The sequence below is a fragment of the Lissotriton helveticus genome, chromosome 2_1 (genome assembly GCF_964261635.1).
Source record: "Lissotriton helveticus chromosome 2_1, aLisHel1.1, whole genome shotgun sequence".
NCBI lineage: Eukaryota > Metazoa > Chordata > Amphibia > Caudata > Salamandridae > Lissotriton > Lissotriton helveticus.
The window spans coordinates 1,727,807,207-1,727,822,599 of NC_136059.1; the positions used below are offsets into that span (position 1 = coordinate 1,727,807,207).

Consider the following 15,393-nt stretch of genomic DNA (forward strand, 5'->3'; position numbering starts at 1 on the left):
TGACTTCCACGACAAAAAGGAATAGTTGCTCGTGAAGGTTTTTTCTTTTCTTTTTCTTCTGGTATGGAGGTGAGCGGTGCTCAGAAGTTTCCATGAGGGGGAGGTTGTTGCAGTTTCTCTCTGCCCGTAGCCTGTGAGTCCAGACCCGGGCTCAGAGGGGATCCGGCTGCTGCTCCCCCTCTTCCCACTCCTTGCCTCGCCCCCCACCTGCCAGTGATGTTGACTCTGAGCTGGTGGTGGTTGATGGTGAGCAGGCTCTGCCTGCTGGTCCCCTGCGCCCTGGTGCTCGCCAGGGTCCCTGGCTCGTCTTCCCACCCCCAGCCCTGCCAGATCCTGAAGCGCATCGGGCACACGGTGAGGATCGGGGCGGTGCAGCTCCAGCCCTGGAGGACAAGGGGGGTCCCGGTGCAGCAGCACACCTTGCAAGGCTGGCTCCACAATGACGTCCCGCCCCGCAGGACAGAGCTGGTGGAGACCGGGCAGGACAGGCAGCACAAGGAGACCGAGACTCCGGGAGAGGCTGTCACCGGGAAGGACCGCGGGGAAGGGGCGTCCAGCGCCCTCTCCGGAGGGAAAAGGGAACTACGCCGGCAGTGGATCGGGACCACGCTGGGAAAAAATTGGGGGTTTGGCCCCGGGATATTTGGGAACCAAGAGAGCGAGGATGAAATGCTCTTCCCCAGGGACTCTCTTCTTTTTGCTGTGGATAATTTGAACCGGATGCCCGCGCTTTTGCCCTACAACTTGTCCCTGGAAGTGGTGATGGCCATCGAAGCGGGCTTGGGGGACCTGCCCGCCTTCCCCTTTTCTTCGACCAGCTCCTCCTGGAGCAGTGACCCGGTGTCGTTCCTGCAGAGCGTCTGTCACACGGTGGTGGTGCAGGGGGTCAGTGCCATCCTGGCCTTCCCCCAGAGCCGGGGGGAGATGCTGGAACTGGAATTTCTCTCCTCGACTCTACAGATCCCCGTAGTCAGCATCGTGAGGAACAAGTTCCCGCGTTCAAGTGAGGTAAGGAGTCCTGCCCCTTGAGGAAACCCCCTGTGGAAATCCCGTGGCCCTGAGGAAACTCCCTGCCCCCCTCAAAGCCACCGAGGAAACCCCCTTTTTTGTTTTAAGGAACACTGCGGTTACTTTTTTACAGCAGGCAGCCGTGAGGCAAGCCCCTTGCCGTGATGAATTCTTGTCTTCTACTACTGGCCCGTGACGTATCATTATGTTTACGTTCAATCTTAAAGTGTATTCATTTGGACAGAAACAGTCAAAGGGGAGGGTGTTAGCTCAGTGAACCCAGCAGCTGTACAGTTCTGGAATGTTTGTGTCATTTAGAGAATCCTGGGATGTTTGTGTCATTTAGCGAATCCTGAAAGAAATGAAATACATTATTATTATCTACAGACGTATTGAAAGACACACTCATTTAAAATACAAAAACTGAAATTTGAGAATAAAAGGAGCAATGGCTTATTTAGTTGCTCACGGCTTCTACATAATTAATAACTTTTCTTCCAGCTGCACAGAGTCGGGTCAGAAAATAGGCCCAGGCACCAAAATAAAAGTCACCACCAACAGGGAATCAGGCAGCTAAAAAGTGCCCCACCGTTGCAGTTCTGAACGTCTACAGAGATGCTTTATAGATGCTGTATTTGCGAAGTATGGGAGACTGCAAAGATTTGCATCCTGCATTTTCAAATCAGGGCAGTTGTAAACTTGCAAAGAAATGCTGTAGATCTGTTTGCAACTAGGCACGGGAGATTGCGCATTTGTGTTTGCTGCAGGCAAATTTGGAGGTAAAACCAGGGAAATTAACAATGAAAACCTCCCTCCCCCCCCCCCCCAAACAACCAAATACCACGCCCACATCCTGACCTGTCATGCTAGCCCTCCTGGCACTGCCAGGTGGCCCTACAGGCCAGTCTAGCCCTGCAGCTGAACCTCTCGTGGACAGCTCCGAGCAGTGCAGCTCCAGTGCATACTAGTGACTGATCGCTGTCCAGGGTGCTGAACGCATTAACCTCAGATAAAGCAGTGCAGCAGCAAACGGCGAGCCCTTCCCAGCGTCACAGCGTTCCTGCTCGCGACACCGAGACCTCCCAAGAAGTGCGAAGCCTTCATGAGCCCTGGAGCACCCAGGGCTCCCGCTGTGGCTCTTGGAACACCAGAGATACTCCTGTGTTTTTACGGATTCGTGTGGGTTATATTTCAGAACACAGATGCTGTAGCTTGAGGTGTCGTAGACGTAGTAAGACATGTTTGTATATCCACGAGATGACGTGACTGGGTACATCAACAATTCAATTCAAGGGTCCCGCCAAGTTTTGCAGGCGGTTCCACCATTCTGGGTTAATCACAGAGAATAGCTAGATGTCTTGTACATGGCCTTGCGCCTCATACCTCTGGAGGGTTCTCGTTTGCCGACTTCTGAAGGGGTCGACATGGTTGAAATTGTTACTCGTGACCTGCACCTCACATCGCGTGCCAGCAGCGAGCGTGCAACACAACCCAGCGAGTCATAGATGGCTCAAGAGCACCCCCTACACCGACTTTCTTCCCGTTGGACCCCTTTTACATGCATTTAAGTGCAGATATATTGCTTTATTCCTCACATTTAAATGAGGCCAACTGTGTCCTCTCCACGTTTATCTTTGGGAGCCGCGTACAGACCCCGCCCAGGCGACCCTTGCACGCCCAGGAGCCCCAAGCACCCCTGAAAGGACGCTGTCTGAACTCTTCCAACTGTTGAATCCTGAACGCTTCTTCGGGCGATAGACCTTGCTGATCACTGCAGGCTGCACGGTACGCCCTTGACTAAGTGTAGCCTCTAGTTGGAGGCAAGGCTGAGGAGATCAGGATCCACAGACTGCTAAAGTCTGGTTAATTAGTGTGGATTTTGCAATTAAACATATGCCTCAAACAGCTGTAGGGGTGACGTGGGGGAGGCTGCAACTGCAGACAGCAGGTGCAGTTCTCAGGGACACGTTAGAGCAGAGTGCTTGCAGAATTGTGATTTACACGTGGTAAAGGCAGGTTACCTTTGCATGGTCCCGTTTTTTGAGAGGCAGCTCAGGTGCCAACCATAACACGCCGGATACAATAGATCCGACTCGGCGCCTGCACATTTTCAGACTCAAAGCACGTCGAGAACACCCACTTTCCATGAGTGTCAGCCTTTGTTTTGCACCTGTGCACTGCAAGATCTCCCTTCGCTCTGCCGACGCTCGCGCTGTAATCGGGCGCGTGGCTCCGTGCACCTGTGGTGCAACCGTAACTCTCTTGAGGTGTCATAATTCAGCCTCGTGCACAGTGCGGCAGTCTGCGCTACATCCGATTAAAATACTTTTACCTAAACATGTCTATGCAGCCCCTGGAGAGCAACTGTGTTTGCAGCAGGTTGAGTGGCACCGGCGCCCCGAGATGCGAAGTGCCAGCAGCACGCCAGATATCCCCGTCCTTTGCTACAGCAGCAACAGGGTATCAATACATCAATCCATCCATCAATTCACTCATTCATCCACCCACCCAACATTTCCTTTCATGCATTAAGGCACGCGGCACCCTTGCAATCACACCGTGCAGCCCTTTGCAGCTTGCACCCAGAGGTGCTGACTCATACCCGGGGACAGGGAGACATAGGCGGGCGACAGAGACCCACGGACCGCACTCACTTAGCCAGGTAAAAAGGCGCGAGACCCTTGTCGCCTATTTTCTGTGGGCAAATCAACAACCCGCTGGTAACACAGCATGAAATGCTGCATTGATGGGTTGAATGCAGCCGCCGGTGCATTCCCGCCCTCGTGCAGTTAGAGACGGATTGAGTCAAGCAGGCAACTCAAAACAGGTGGCGATGTATCTGTCGTTCTTTAACGCCCTTCTTTTTCCTCAGAATGGGTAGTCGCCCTCCTCGCCCTGACAGTGCGCACAGTGTAGCGAGTTCAACCTTTGAGCTTACTGTGGATCAAAGGCTTGGAGCGCCATTAGTCAATAACAGATATAAAGCTGGTTGAAATCCAGCATCTCAGACCCTACTGAGGGCGCCTGCCCTTGCTTACATTCCACTTGATTTTCAAAAAGCCTTACCTACACCCTTAAGGGTCTCCATTGAGCAGTCTTTGTGGGTGTACTAGATGTCTGCACATTTCACCCCACTGTTATTTAGCTTTTGTGCCCTGCTCTCGTCCTACAAAAATCCCATTTAGAAACGGGGGCCCGGAGTTACTAATTACTCATACAGCGCAGCAGCTAACTTTGCTTCCATGCGCAGCGCAAGGGGGCAAATATTGCGCAGGGCCATTATCTACAAACGTTGGCCTGATGCTGCTGTCATCTCGAGGGATGGCACGCAGCAGGCTAGCTTACACGGGACAGAGCCGTCACCGTGGTGTACTGATGAGAGTGCACTGTCTAGTAAACATTAGAGCTGGAAGCGCACCCTTCCAGTACAACATTATCCCATGCATTAGATGTGTGCTGTGTTTTTGGGAAATAAATACACCCTCCCTTGTCCGAGGAGGTCTTCGTTTTTGAGGGAAAGCTCAATCAGGATATCTTAGTAGATTAGGCTTGAAATCCAAACCTATGGGTATTTGCATTGCTCTGCCCCAGTGACACCCCCTAGACACAACACGATGTAGGGCAGTGCATGCGTTTTCGTGCTGCATAAGGGGACCTTTCCAGCGCAAAACACCTTGAGCGCCTTTGTCCTGGATAGTAAACACTCTTCAAAGACTTTGTTTAGTTTTGCATCACTTTGCACGGCCACAATATCTGAGCCAAGAACTGTTTTCATCCAGGAACTATCTGCAAGCACTCCCTGCCTCCGTAAAGTCCTTTCCCCTGACATGGATGCTTGGATGGTGCAAACACAAATCCTTCATAGGGCCTTTCACCGGTTTTGACAGAAACAAATGGACTTGTGCAGCAGTTAACAGCTACTTCAGACAAGCTCTGCACAGCAAACACGCCCCCTCTATCCATCACATCAGCTGCAGCTGCCACAGTGCATAAGTCAGCGGCTGGAAGAGCATGCAATAGTCTTTACACGCTGCACCGTCCTTTGGTGACCTTGCTGACTTGCTCTTAATTGCAAAAGTGAGAACATGTGATGAAAGGCTGTAGGCAGAGCCACTGGAATTATGTGGCCAGGGAGGCCCACATGATGTGGCGAGTTTGACAAACTTATGAGGCAAGAAAAGCCAAAATATTCAATGTATGCAGCACATTTTGCAATCATTATTTAGTCAGAATCCTGATTCGGCTACACCATGACACATGTGCCAAGGTTAGATGGAACTCCGATAGCAGCCTGACCAATAACATACTGGTTCAGAAAGGCGTACGCCAAGGTTGTGTCCTTACTCCGACATTATTCACCCTCTATATCAATGATCTAATTGGTGAACTCTTTAATTGTGATGGTGTCCCTCCGAAACTGGCAGGGAGAACAGTGCTGTGTCTGCTATTTGCAGACAACACTCTGCTTATTGCTCAAACACCTAGAGGAATCCAAAACCTACTAAATAAATCTGCTACGGTCTGTAAAGAAAAGGGCTTAGAAAAAATTGCTCCAAAACTAAGTATATGTCCTTTAATCCCTAGAAATATAGCAAGGGCAAACTTGCGTTGGGTACGCAAGTTTTGGAGCAAGTTAAGACCTTTGACTATTTGGGAGTTCGCATCAGTGATAGGCTGAATTGGAATGCGCAGCTGGCAAAGAGCACCTTGACCCTCCAGCATGTAGATTGTACCCTAGTACGTAGGGCTAGGGCCTCTCCCTACCGGCCCATCTCACGTATCCGAGAACTGCACAGGACAAAAGGTCTAGGAGCGGCTTTTTATGGGGCCGAGTTATGGGGATTGGAAAATCTTACAGTCCTAACTACATAACTACCAGAACAAATGTATTAGAGCTATTACAAACTTGCCAGTGAATACACCACTTCTGCTACTAAGACTAGACCTTGGCCTAAAATCTATTGAATATTTTGCCATTCTTTGGGCCCTCCTATTTTGGATAAGGGTGTGGACAAGTAACACAAAGGTCCCACTGAAAGAAGCCATGGTTGAGCTGATTGCACTGCACAGGCAAACTGGTCGAATCAAGTGGTGCAAAAAGATTAAGGAATGTTTTTTAAAAATTGGGTTGGGGCAGCTTTGGGAGGAACCTGGGACCATTACTAAATCCTTGGTACCTCTTGTTAAAAAAAGGTTCTGGGTACTGATGTTCTCGGAAAGTATTGAACATTTTGCGCATGGCACTTTAACTGTGAGGTTTATAAATGTTAAGGACAGCTATGGCTTTGAGTCCTTCTTGGACGACATCGAGCCACCACAGGCACGAGCTCTGTATACCCAACTTAGATATGGAATAATTCCTTTAAACACAAAGAGAAGTAGCTGGGGAAATGTGGTGGTTAATGTACTGTGTCCATCGTGACTTGCTGTACCCGAGACACTTGAGCATTTTCTCTGTTGCTGCCCATCCTCTGCTGACAATAGAAGAACCTGGATAGCCCCTGTTTGTGGTATGCTTTCTATTAGGTGTCATTCGGAAGCTATAGGCATTTTTAAATCTGATACCACGCGTTGGCTAGTGTTTGCCATCTCAAGATTCCTGCTATTTGCTTGGAGGAGTAATTTAGCCTACGAAAATGGCTGGGTCTACATAGCTTAATTTGTCCAAATGGATGACTTAGCCTACTGTGTTTTTCCAGGAATTTTAAACCTTTTCTTCAATGGATATTTTGATAATATTCTTTTAATGTACATTAACTGTTTTTATTTTGATGTGTTGTGTTTTTTTCCTACGATGTCAATGATCATATTTTTAATCGAATAAAACAATAATAATATTCTGTCATTTTTTAACAGGTTAAAAGTGACTGGGAAAATGTTTCATCTCAGTACTACCAGAATCAGTGCTTGAAATGGAAAAATAGAACTGCAGGTACTCTGTACCATAGTACCTGCTGGTTTTCAGAGAAGTGCTGGTACTCTCCAATTAAAAGTATTAGCGTCCACCGTGAGAAGTGCTGGTACTCTCCCTATCAAAATAAAAAAAGTGCTGGTACTCCTTACTGGATAGTACCAGCCCATTTCAATCACATCACTGACCAGAATAACACCCAAATGCAGGAAATTAGTTTTTTTCCTACTTGTCTGTAAATTAAACAACATATTTCATAGTTGGTAGATTTGTGTAAGGAATGCTTGTTTCAGTATTTTTTCTGAATTGTTTTGTAGTTCAACTTATCGAAAATGTTAAAGTCAGGGTCGTCGGCTTCCAATAATTACTTATTGGGGGCCCCCAGATTCCCATAATGATTAAGTGGGGTCCACAGAAGTCAAAAGGTTAAGAACCCCTATGCTACACCCTTTCCAACAGTTTAGAATGCAGGCAATCAACAGCAGTTACCCTCCACTTGGTAAACCTTCTGAATTAGTTGCGACTATCTTACCACTTTGCTCAAAGCGTTAACACCTATTACTGTACCCATGCACACCTGATTGGTGGAGACAACTGCAGCATTTCAATGGAGTGTTATTTACCTCTGTTCAGAGAAGTGCTTAATTTGAGACAGTAGTTTCCGGAACTCGACACCTGGACTTATTTCTCAACCCCAGCACTACTGACAGACCACCACATGGTGGCCCTGTTTGTCTAATTTTGAGTTGAGCACAATAACAGTGTTTAATAATTCAATGTACATTGAAAAATAATAATGCCTACCACCCACGCCATTGTTCTAGGTTTGGGGGGTCTGGAACACTCTGAATTGTCACACTTGCCAGAGTGTGATGCATAGTGATTGTGTTGGTACTGTCATTGGCAGTGTTGGTGGGGGTAATTGGTAATCAAAGCTGCAGTGACCTCCTGACAAGGGCTCTTGCTCAAACTTTTTTTCACAAATTAAGCACTGGCTCGTAGTGTTAATAAACCAGTTGCACCGTACTTGATAAAAATTGGGATTTGTTAAGACAACTTAAGCATTCAACAGTGGGCGAAACTTTTAGCTAATCAATGCTTCCTTCAAATACAGTTGTCTCACAGCTGAGGCATTCAGCACCCGTCTCCAGGAGCACATTATATGGTGCTCATAGCCAGTGAATCCCTCTCAGTTCTGCCTGGAAGGGAAACCCCACCTCATTACATTATATGCACTGCGACGCTCCCAGGATCGCCCGGGGCTGATCAGCGCGCGCTGATGGATCACCGTGATGCTGCCACCAGTGCGGCCCGGGAGAGATATACGAGCCTCCCCGTGCCGTGTATAGAGCAGACGCAATGCACTGCAGTGCACAGTAGGTGCCAAGAGAGGTTATTCCTCTCGTGAAATTACACTGCATAACTGAAATCAAATATTAAGGTAATTTGTATAATTCACGTATAGCCTGAAGGAAATGCAGTCGATCTGTACTGAGAGGGTGAATGGGAGGGGACGATGCTAAACAACACATGGCCTCATTTATGAAAAGTGATGCATCGCTGCATGAAAACAGCGATGCGTCACTTTTCACTGCGCCCTCCTTGCGAGACCAATGTTGCGTCATATTTACAGTATCAGTATTTCTGATTTATCTGTATGGCACAAAAGTGATGTGTTGCTGGAGTGTGTCACAAAAGTGACGCAACTCCAGCAATGTGTCCTTTCACATGGGGCAAGCCCCATGTGAAAGGACCTGCATCAGTCTTATGCCTGCTGTGAGGCAGGTGTAAGAAATTGACGCATTTGTGTCCTAGAAGTGGCGCAGTGAAATCTTATAGATTTCACTGCGTCACTTCTATGACCCTGTCTTGCGTCAGAACGCCCCCCCCTGCATACATTATACCTGGCGTAGGTATAATGTAGCGCAGGGGTTTACAAAGTGACGCATCTACCTAGATGTGTCACTTTGTAAATATGGTGCAACAAGGCACATTTTTTACGCTGCTTGTGCGTCAGAAAAAGTAACGCACTGGCAGCGTAAAAGTGACGCACGGCCTCATAAATGAGGCCCCAAGTGTTCTTGCTCTGCGTTGTTAATTTGTAAAAGAAAAAAGTGCTGATTTAGCAAAAGTTTCTGACAAAACGTAGTGAATGCAACAGTGCTTAATTAAAAATAAAATTATTGTAATCCTAAAAAGTATTCTGAGGAGTGAGGCGGCTTAGTGAGTGAACTGGGAGTGCAGGCCTCACCTTACTCGTGTTTTTTGATCACATATATGTCCTGGAAGCATCTGAAGTGCCTTTACTGTCCCGTTCCTCTGACATCATGTGTCATATACCCGCCTTTTGCCAGTACTTCCTGGCCAGTAGGCAGCATGCACACCATCCAGCAGGAGAGCAACCGTCCTTCTTTTATTTCCACTGTTGTTTTTTGTGGAAATAAAATTAGGGCTGCCAATACATTCAATGGCAAAGGGTCACTGCATTGGTTGTCCTTCTTCTACTCCTATGGCCGATTGTGAAAGTAAAGTAAAGACTCATCTGTAAATTAAGGCAGCTGCCGACCAGAGGTGCATATAGTGTGATTTTTTTTTTTTGGGGGGGGGGGCGGAGGGGCTGGGTGGCTAATAGAAATTTCGGGGGGAGGGATCTACTTCTTCCAGCAACCGGCAGAGTGAAGATGCAGGGGCTCTAAGAAAGGGTGGAAGAACAACAAAGCCACATTAACAAGTAAATTGGGGGGGGGGTCTGAAGCACTTTGAGCCCAATGTGTGTTGCTGTAGACCTGGGCAGTGCAGGAGGTGGCAAAGTGTCCGGTCCACTGAAATAAGTAACAGTGGTGCCCACTGAAAACCACCGGCACAAATTAAACATTTCATACGTGGATTATTGGCTTCTGCTTTTTAAAGGACCTGATTTTTTACAAATGTAAGACATAAATAAAAGCTTTTCAAATGCATGAGAAATTGATATGCCTAGGGTGACCAACCGTCCGTAAATCTCATGGACCGTCCGTAATTTGAAACTCACGTCCGTTGTCCGTGATAATCCCTTTTATGGACGTCTTTTGTCCGTAATGTTAGGCCTTCAGGGAGCAGAGCTGTTCCCCTGCAAGAAGCCTCAGCTCCCTGATGGGGCCGGTTCGCACTCCTCTTCTGAGTACAAGAACAGCCCCACCCCACCCACTGTCATTCTGTATGCAGGCTGATTGCCATATACAGAATGACAATGAGTCAGTCTGGGGTGCAAAGCAAGTGGTGGCCTCCTCCAGCCCCAGTCTAGGGCAGGGTATTCTGTCACACGGAAGTGCAAAAAACGCCCATGCTACTGCTAGCTCTGCAAACAACACCATGTCACAGTCACCTCAAGTCCTGGCACTGTGCATCATGCATGACTTATGCCTCCCACTTTTTCAGATTGCCTATGTGGAGGGGCACAGTAAAACCTCCCCTACCCACCCCTTGCTTCAGGAACTACAGCGAGGGTGGAGTTCTTGATGGGTCTCTTCTGTCTGCAACCCTGCAGACAAACGCTCAGCTCATAATTAATGTGAAAATGTGAGTTAGTAAGTAAGTGAAAGGATGGGTGGGTGGCTGGATGGATGGATTAGTGAAAGGGTGAATGGATGAAAGAAAAGATGGATGGATCGTGAGAGAAAGGATGGATGGATGTGTTAGTGGCAGGATGAATGAGAAAAAAGGTAAATAGATGGATGTATGGGTGGGAGGATAGATGGATGGGTAAAAGATGGATGGATGAGTGAAAGGATGGATGAGTGAAAGGGTGGATGAGTGAAAGGGTGGATGATGGGCAAGTTAATAGGTGGATGGATGAGTGAAATGATGGATGGATTGATGAATTGATAAGTGAAAGGCAGAGTGCTATCAATATAACAGGAAGCAGATACAATAAAAGACTCATATTCTCCCCATTTGAGATTTTTGAGTGATCAAATTGACACATATTGAAAGTCTTTAAATGTTACATGTCAAAAAGTAATACTAGAGAACATGCAATGTACCATAGTCACATAGCATAATGTTGGCAAATGTTTGCCATTACCATTGCTCCTATCAGTGCTAATTTGAGCTGGTGGTTGCCTGTGGTTTACTGCCACTCATTTTTGGGGACTGGCCCTTATTCCTCCTCATGAGACATTATCCAAGAAGAACAGCAGGAAAAACACCCAAATAAGAAGGAAGGAGAAAGGGAAAGACGGAAAATCCGTCACCAAGTGAGAAATGAGCAGCCAGCAAGAGTGAGACAAAGAGGCAGGGAGCTGGCAGTGGATTGAAAAGGACTGACGTGAATTCAGGACTAAGCAGCCCTGGTAGTTGGCAGCCTCTGCCGCATGACTTGCTGGTGGGGAGGTTATCCACGGGGGTTCATTTATATATAAAAAAAAATTAAACTTACCTTTCTCCTGCCTCCGCCGGCCGGGTTCCGCATCTTCACTGCTCTCCTGCTCTCCAGGAACAGGAAGCAGAAACAGGCAGCCAAGCTCCTTCTCTCCCCTAAGCCAATCACAGCACTGCTCAAGCAGCGTTGTGATTGGCCGGGACGTCGACCAGCTAGTGGCTAATGCGGAGGCCATTTTCTCCATGTAGGCTGCATGCAGCCTACATGGAGAAAAGGCAGAGTGCTCAAGACTGGTTTGGGTGGCCCAAGGGCGCCGACCAAGAGGTCTTTGTGCATTTAGGTGTGGGCAGACACACCACTCCTCCGCTCCTCTGACTCTAAGCTGCCCCGCTCATGTGCCCACCCGCAACCAAACATAAAATGGTAATAACGGAAAGATATTACCATTTTATGTTTCTGCTTCTCGCACTACGAGAAGCAGTGGCGTGACGCTCCTCCGCCCTAGTGGAGGAGACCCCCCTGCGGGGGGAAACATCCTTTACAACGCAACTTTTACCATGCAGTGCATTTACGACGCAACTTTTACAACGCAAACCATTACAACGCATTGCGCTGGGGGGCGCTCTAGGATAGTTAATAGGTTTATTTACTATCCAACACCTTCCCTACTATCCACGGGGATGGAGTTGGAATACTAAATTAAACTATTCACTATCCAGCGCCCCAAAGCACTATGCGTTGTAAAGGCATGCGTTGTAAAAACAGCGTTGTAAAGGCATGCGTGGTAAAAGCATGCGTTGTAATGTCATACATCCCCCTGCGGGCTCTGACAATTATTACCTCAGCCGTGGGTTTCTTAGCAGTGCTATGTGCACCGGCACTTGTTACTTTACAAATTCAGCACTGTTTCCCATGAGACATCAACGAGCAGATGCAGCCCTCCACCTCTAGTGTTGATGAGACACCCCGTTTCTCATTCTTTATGTAGATGAACAAATAACTTCCATAGACTTCAATGGAATAAGAGTTGAGCTGGGATGAGTTACATTCTGCTGAGTTAAGTTGGGCTGAGCGTAACTATTTGAGTCGGATTTATTTGAGTTGCGTTGAACTGAGTTGAGCTGAGTTAAGTTTGGTTTAATTGATCTGAGTTGAGTTTAACTGAGTTGTTTTTAATTAAGTGCACGTGGGCAGCACATTATGCACCTCCAGAGGTGATCACCTTAGACACTGATCATCCTCAGTTGACCTGCTTGGCAATATCTTCTACTGTGTAGCTATGAAACCTGTATTGTAGATGTTTGGGTGTGACTGGGAGACAGATTTCAAAGGATATCAGTTTTTGATTCCCACACAATTAATTCTCCCTGAATCGCCTTGTGCTGCAAAGCACAAGAAGGGTTCATATCAACTCTTTGCATGAATTTGATTTGTTCTAAGCATGAATTTGTGCTAGTTGGTCTAGTATCTGGAGCAATGCATTGAAGATATTAAAGTGATATCTTTAAATCATGTGGGTTTTGCCACAGTGCGGGAGCAATTCATCTGTGCTTATTATTGATAGCCGAGATGATACAAGTTTTAGACAAAGCAGCTATTCTTTCACTTTGAGGACCACTGTTTGCGTGTAACTGGATAGGACATCCCATTTTGTGTTTCAGATTGATAAACCTTTTGATTTTCATAAAGTCTGTGCCATTTTAAATGTTTCCATCAAAAATGTGGACCAGGGGAATATTGGAAAGGGTAGTCATTATCCGCTGCCTATTTGCATCAGAAATACATAGAAGAGAAGTCACACATAGTGCTTCTTACTGTTGATATTTCTTGGATTTAGCCGAATCCCTGATGGCTTCACAATCTTTTGGTAGGAAAACAAGTGATCTGTGAATAGAAGGCATATTGTCCCAAGACATTATACTGATTATTCACAAGGTAGCAGTAAGCATTTGGGAGTAATTGCAGTACATGGAGGGATACTTTAATCAATGTTAGCTGGCCATATACACACCTAAAATAAAAATCCAGGGGCCATATTATCAAGAACAGGCAATAAAATTATCGCCGCTTTATCGGCAGGGAACTGCCGCTAAAGCGGCGATAATGGGCTTGATAATATGTCCTTGTGATTTCCCATAGGAGCCCAGGTTCTGGTGTTAACCTGGGCTGCTATGGGAATTCACAAGGGCATTTTATCAAGCCCATTATCGCCGCTTTAGCTGCAGTTTCCTGCCGATAAAACAGTGATAATTTTATCGCCTGTTCTTGATAATATGCCCCCAGGTTTTTAATTAAATAAGTTAGGTAATTACAGTGAATGTACAGACAGTAAAAGCTGTAGGTGTTAAATGTATGTGTGTCCAGCCTTGGTCTTTATGATACAGTATGCATTTGTAATCTATTTAGGCAAAGCAGGTACAGCTATATTATTCTGATTTTATTTGACAAGAGATATGCAGGAATTTGGTGGCTGCGAGGACAACTCATTATAATAAGATAGTTCTTATGACTTTGTCCAATACAGCAGTAAGCGCAGCAAATACAGGAGAGACCCACAGTATAATGTAATGCTTCCTATAGAAGCGCCTTCCCAAATCATTTAATAAGAGGCCTTTGGAACTGAGGCTTGTTAAAATACCATGCTTGATGGAAGCTATGTGATGAAACATTAATCTTCTCCTATCTCCTCAATTTCAAAATAGGTCTCTTGGAAATCTAAGAGTCCAGCAAGAACTCATTGAAAGGAGTAACTTCACCAAGAGAGGAATGCCCTGAACACATACTCTGTTGGTAATTAGTCCAACTTCTGGAGGGATACCATTCTAACATAAGTATTTTCACAAACACAGGGATCCAGTTAAAATGTGTCTTTATTCTTCATTGGGTTGTAAAATACATAAACTTGACAGCCAAGGGGCTTCATACCAGAATCATAGGGAATTTCTTCGAGGTGATTCAGAGTTAAGTAGCACCTAAAGTCCTTATGTTATATACCTTGTTTTTCCTATAGGAATCACAGTACCATAGTAATTTTTCTTTATAATGCAAAGTAGTCCACATGTTGACAATCACAAAAAGGTCCATCTGTGGTTAACAAGACACAAATTCAAGTTTAGTGACCTTCTGGTGGACAAAGTGCTTTCCATGCTACAAGGAGGCTTCTGACCTTTCAATAGCATGACATCTGAGGTAACAGCAGATCTTGATGAACTTTACCAAGCAGAGGGTCAGGGCAAAAATGCAGCCTTGGTCCTGTTATATCTCTCCACCACCTTCGATACGGTCGGCCATCAGAGCTTGATCATGTTATCTTGTTAGACAGCCTTTACATATTGCATGTGTGAAAAGTGGGTGTTTAATTGAGGGGGGCAAAAACCTAGTCAAGCAACAGGCACAATCCATGTCAGGGCAAACACAAAGAGATGATGGACGGAGCGCTGAAACTTTTCAGACACTCGCCCCAGTGACAGATTTGGGTTGAATCCATCATCGTTCTTTAGCTCACTTCGCCACCCCACTTTGGACCCAGTCATATGCAACTCAGTCTTGACCCTGTGCCTCATGGGAACAGTCCAGCCCGAACTGCCAGTCAGGTCCTCCCTGGACCGGAAACACGTATCTTAGGACCAGTTTAGGGGTAACACCTCTCATATACCAGGCTAGCTTGAATCTAGTGGCAAAGTGAGCCAGAGACCCAAGTCTGGGCACATATACTATCAACAATCCATGTCAGGGTCAACGACAAAAAGTCACTATATTAACTTGTGTTTAACCCTCTGGTAGCTTGGTACGGAAGCATTCAGACTTAACATAGAGTCAATGTGTAAAGTATTTATGTCGCACTTCAAACAGTATTAAAGTGAAAACACAAAACAAAAAAATCCCATGCCAATTTTGAAAAATAGAGTAAAATTGAATACATTATTTGACATCAAAACAACAAAAATTCAATCAGTAGAACCGGAGATATGCAATGTAAAAAATGCAAGGTTGGTATAGCGCCTAAAGGTGCAAAGCTCCACTCGCGGTTATTTGGTCATGGAAGATGGGTGAAAGTATCAAGTTCAGACTGACCACGATGGATACAGGGACCAGGTTAGTCCCACTGAAAAAG

General features: G+C 46.3%; 1 protein-coding gene across 1 annotated transcript in view; it reads left to right on the forward strand.

Annotated features, from left to right (window-relative positions):
* The first annotated feature begins 216 nt into the window (after window positions 1–216).
* Window positions 217–15,393, forward strand: part of GRIN3A (glutamate ionotropic receptor NMDA type subunit 3A) — a 610,101-nt gene continuing 594,924 nt past the window's right edge. The window contains exon 1 of the mRNA XM_078677625.1: window positions 217–1,008. Coding sequence (XP_078533751.1) covers window positions 217–1,008 — 792 coding nt within the window. The remainder of the gene's footprint in view (window positions 1,009–15,393) is intronic.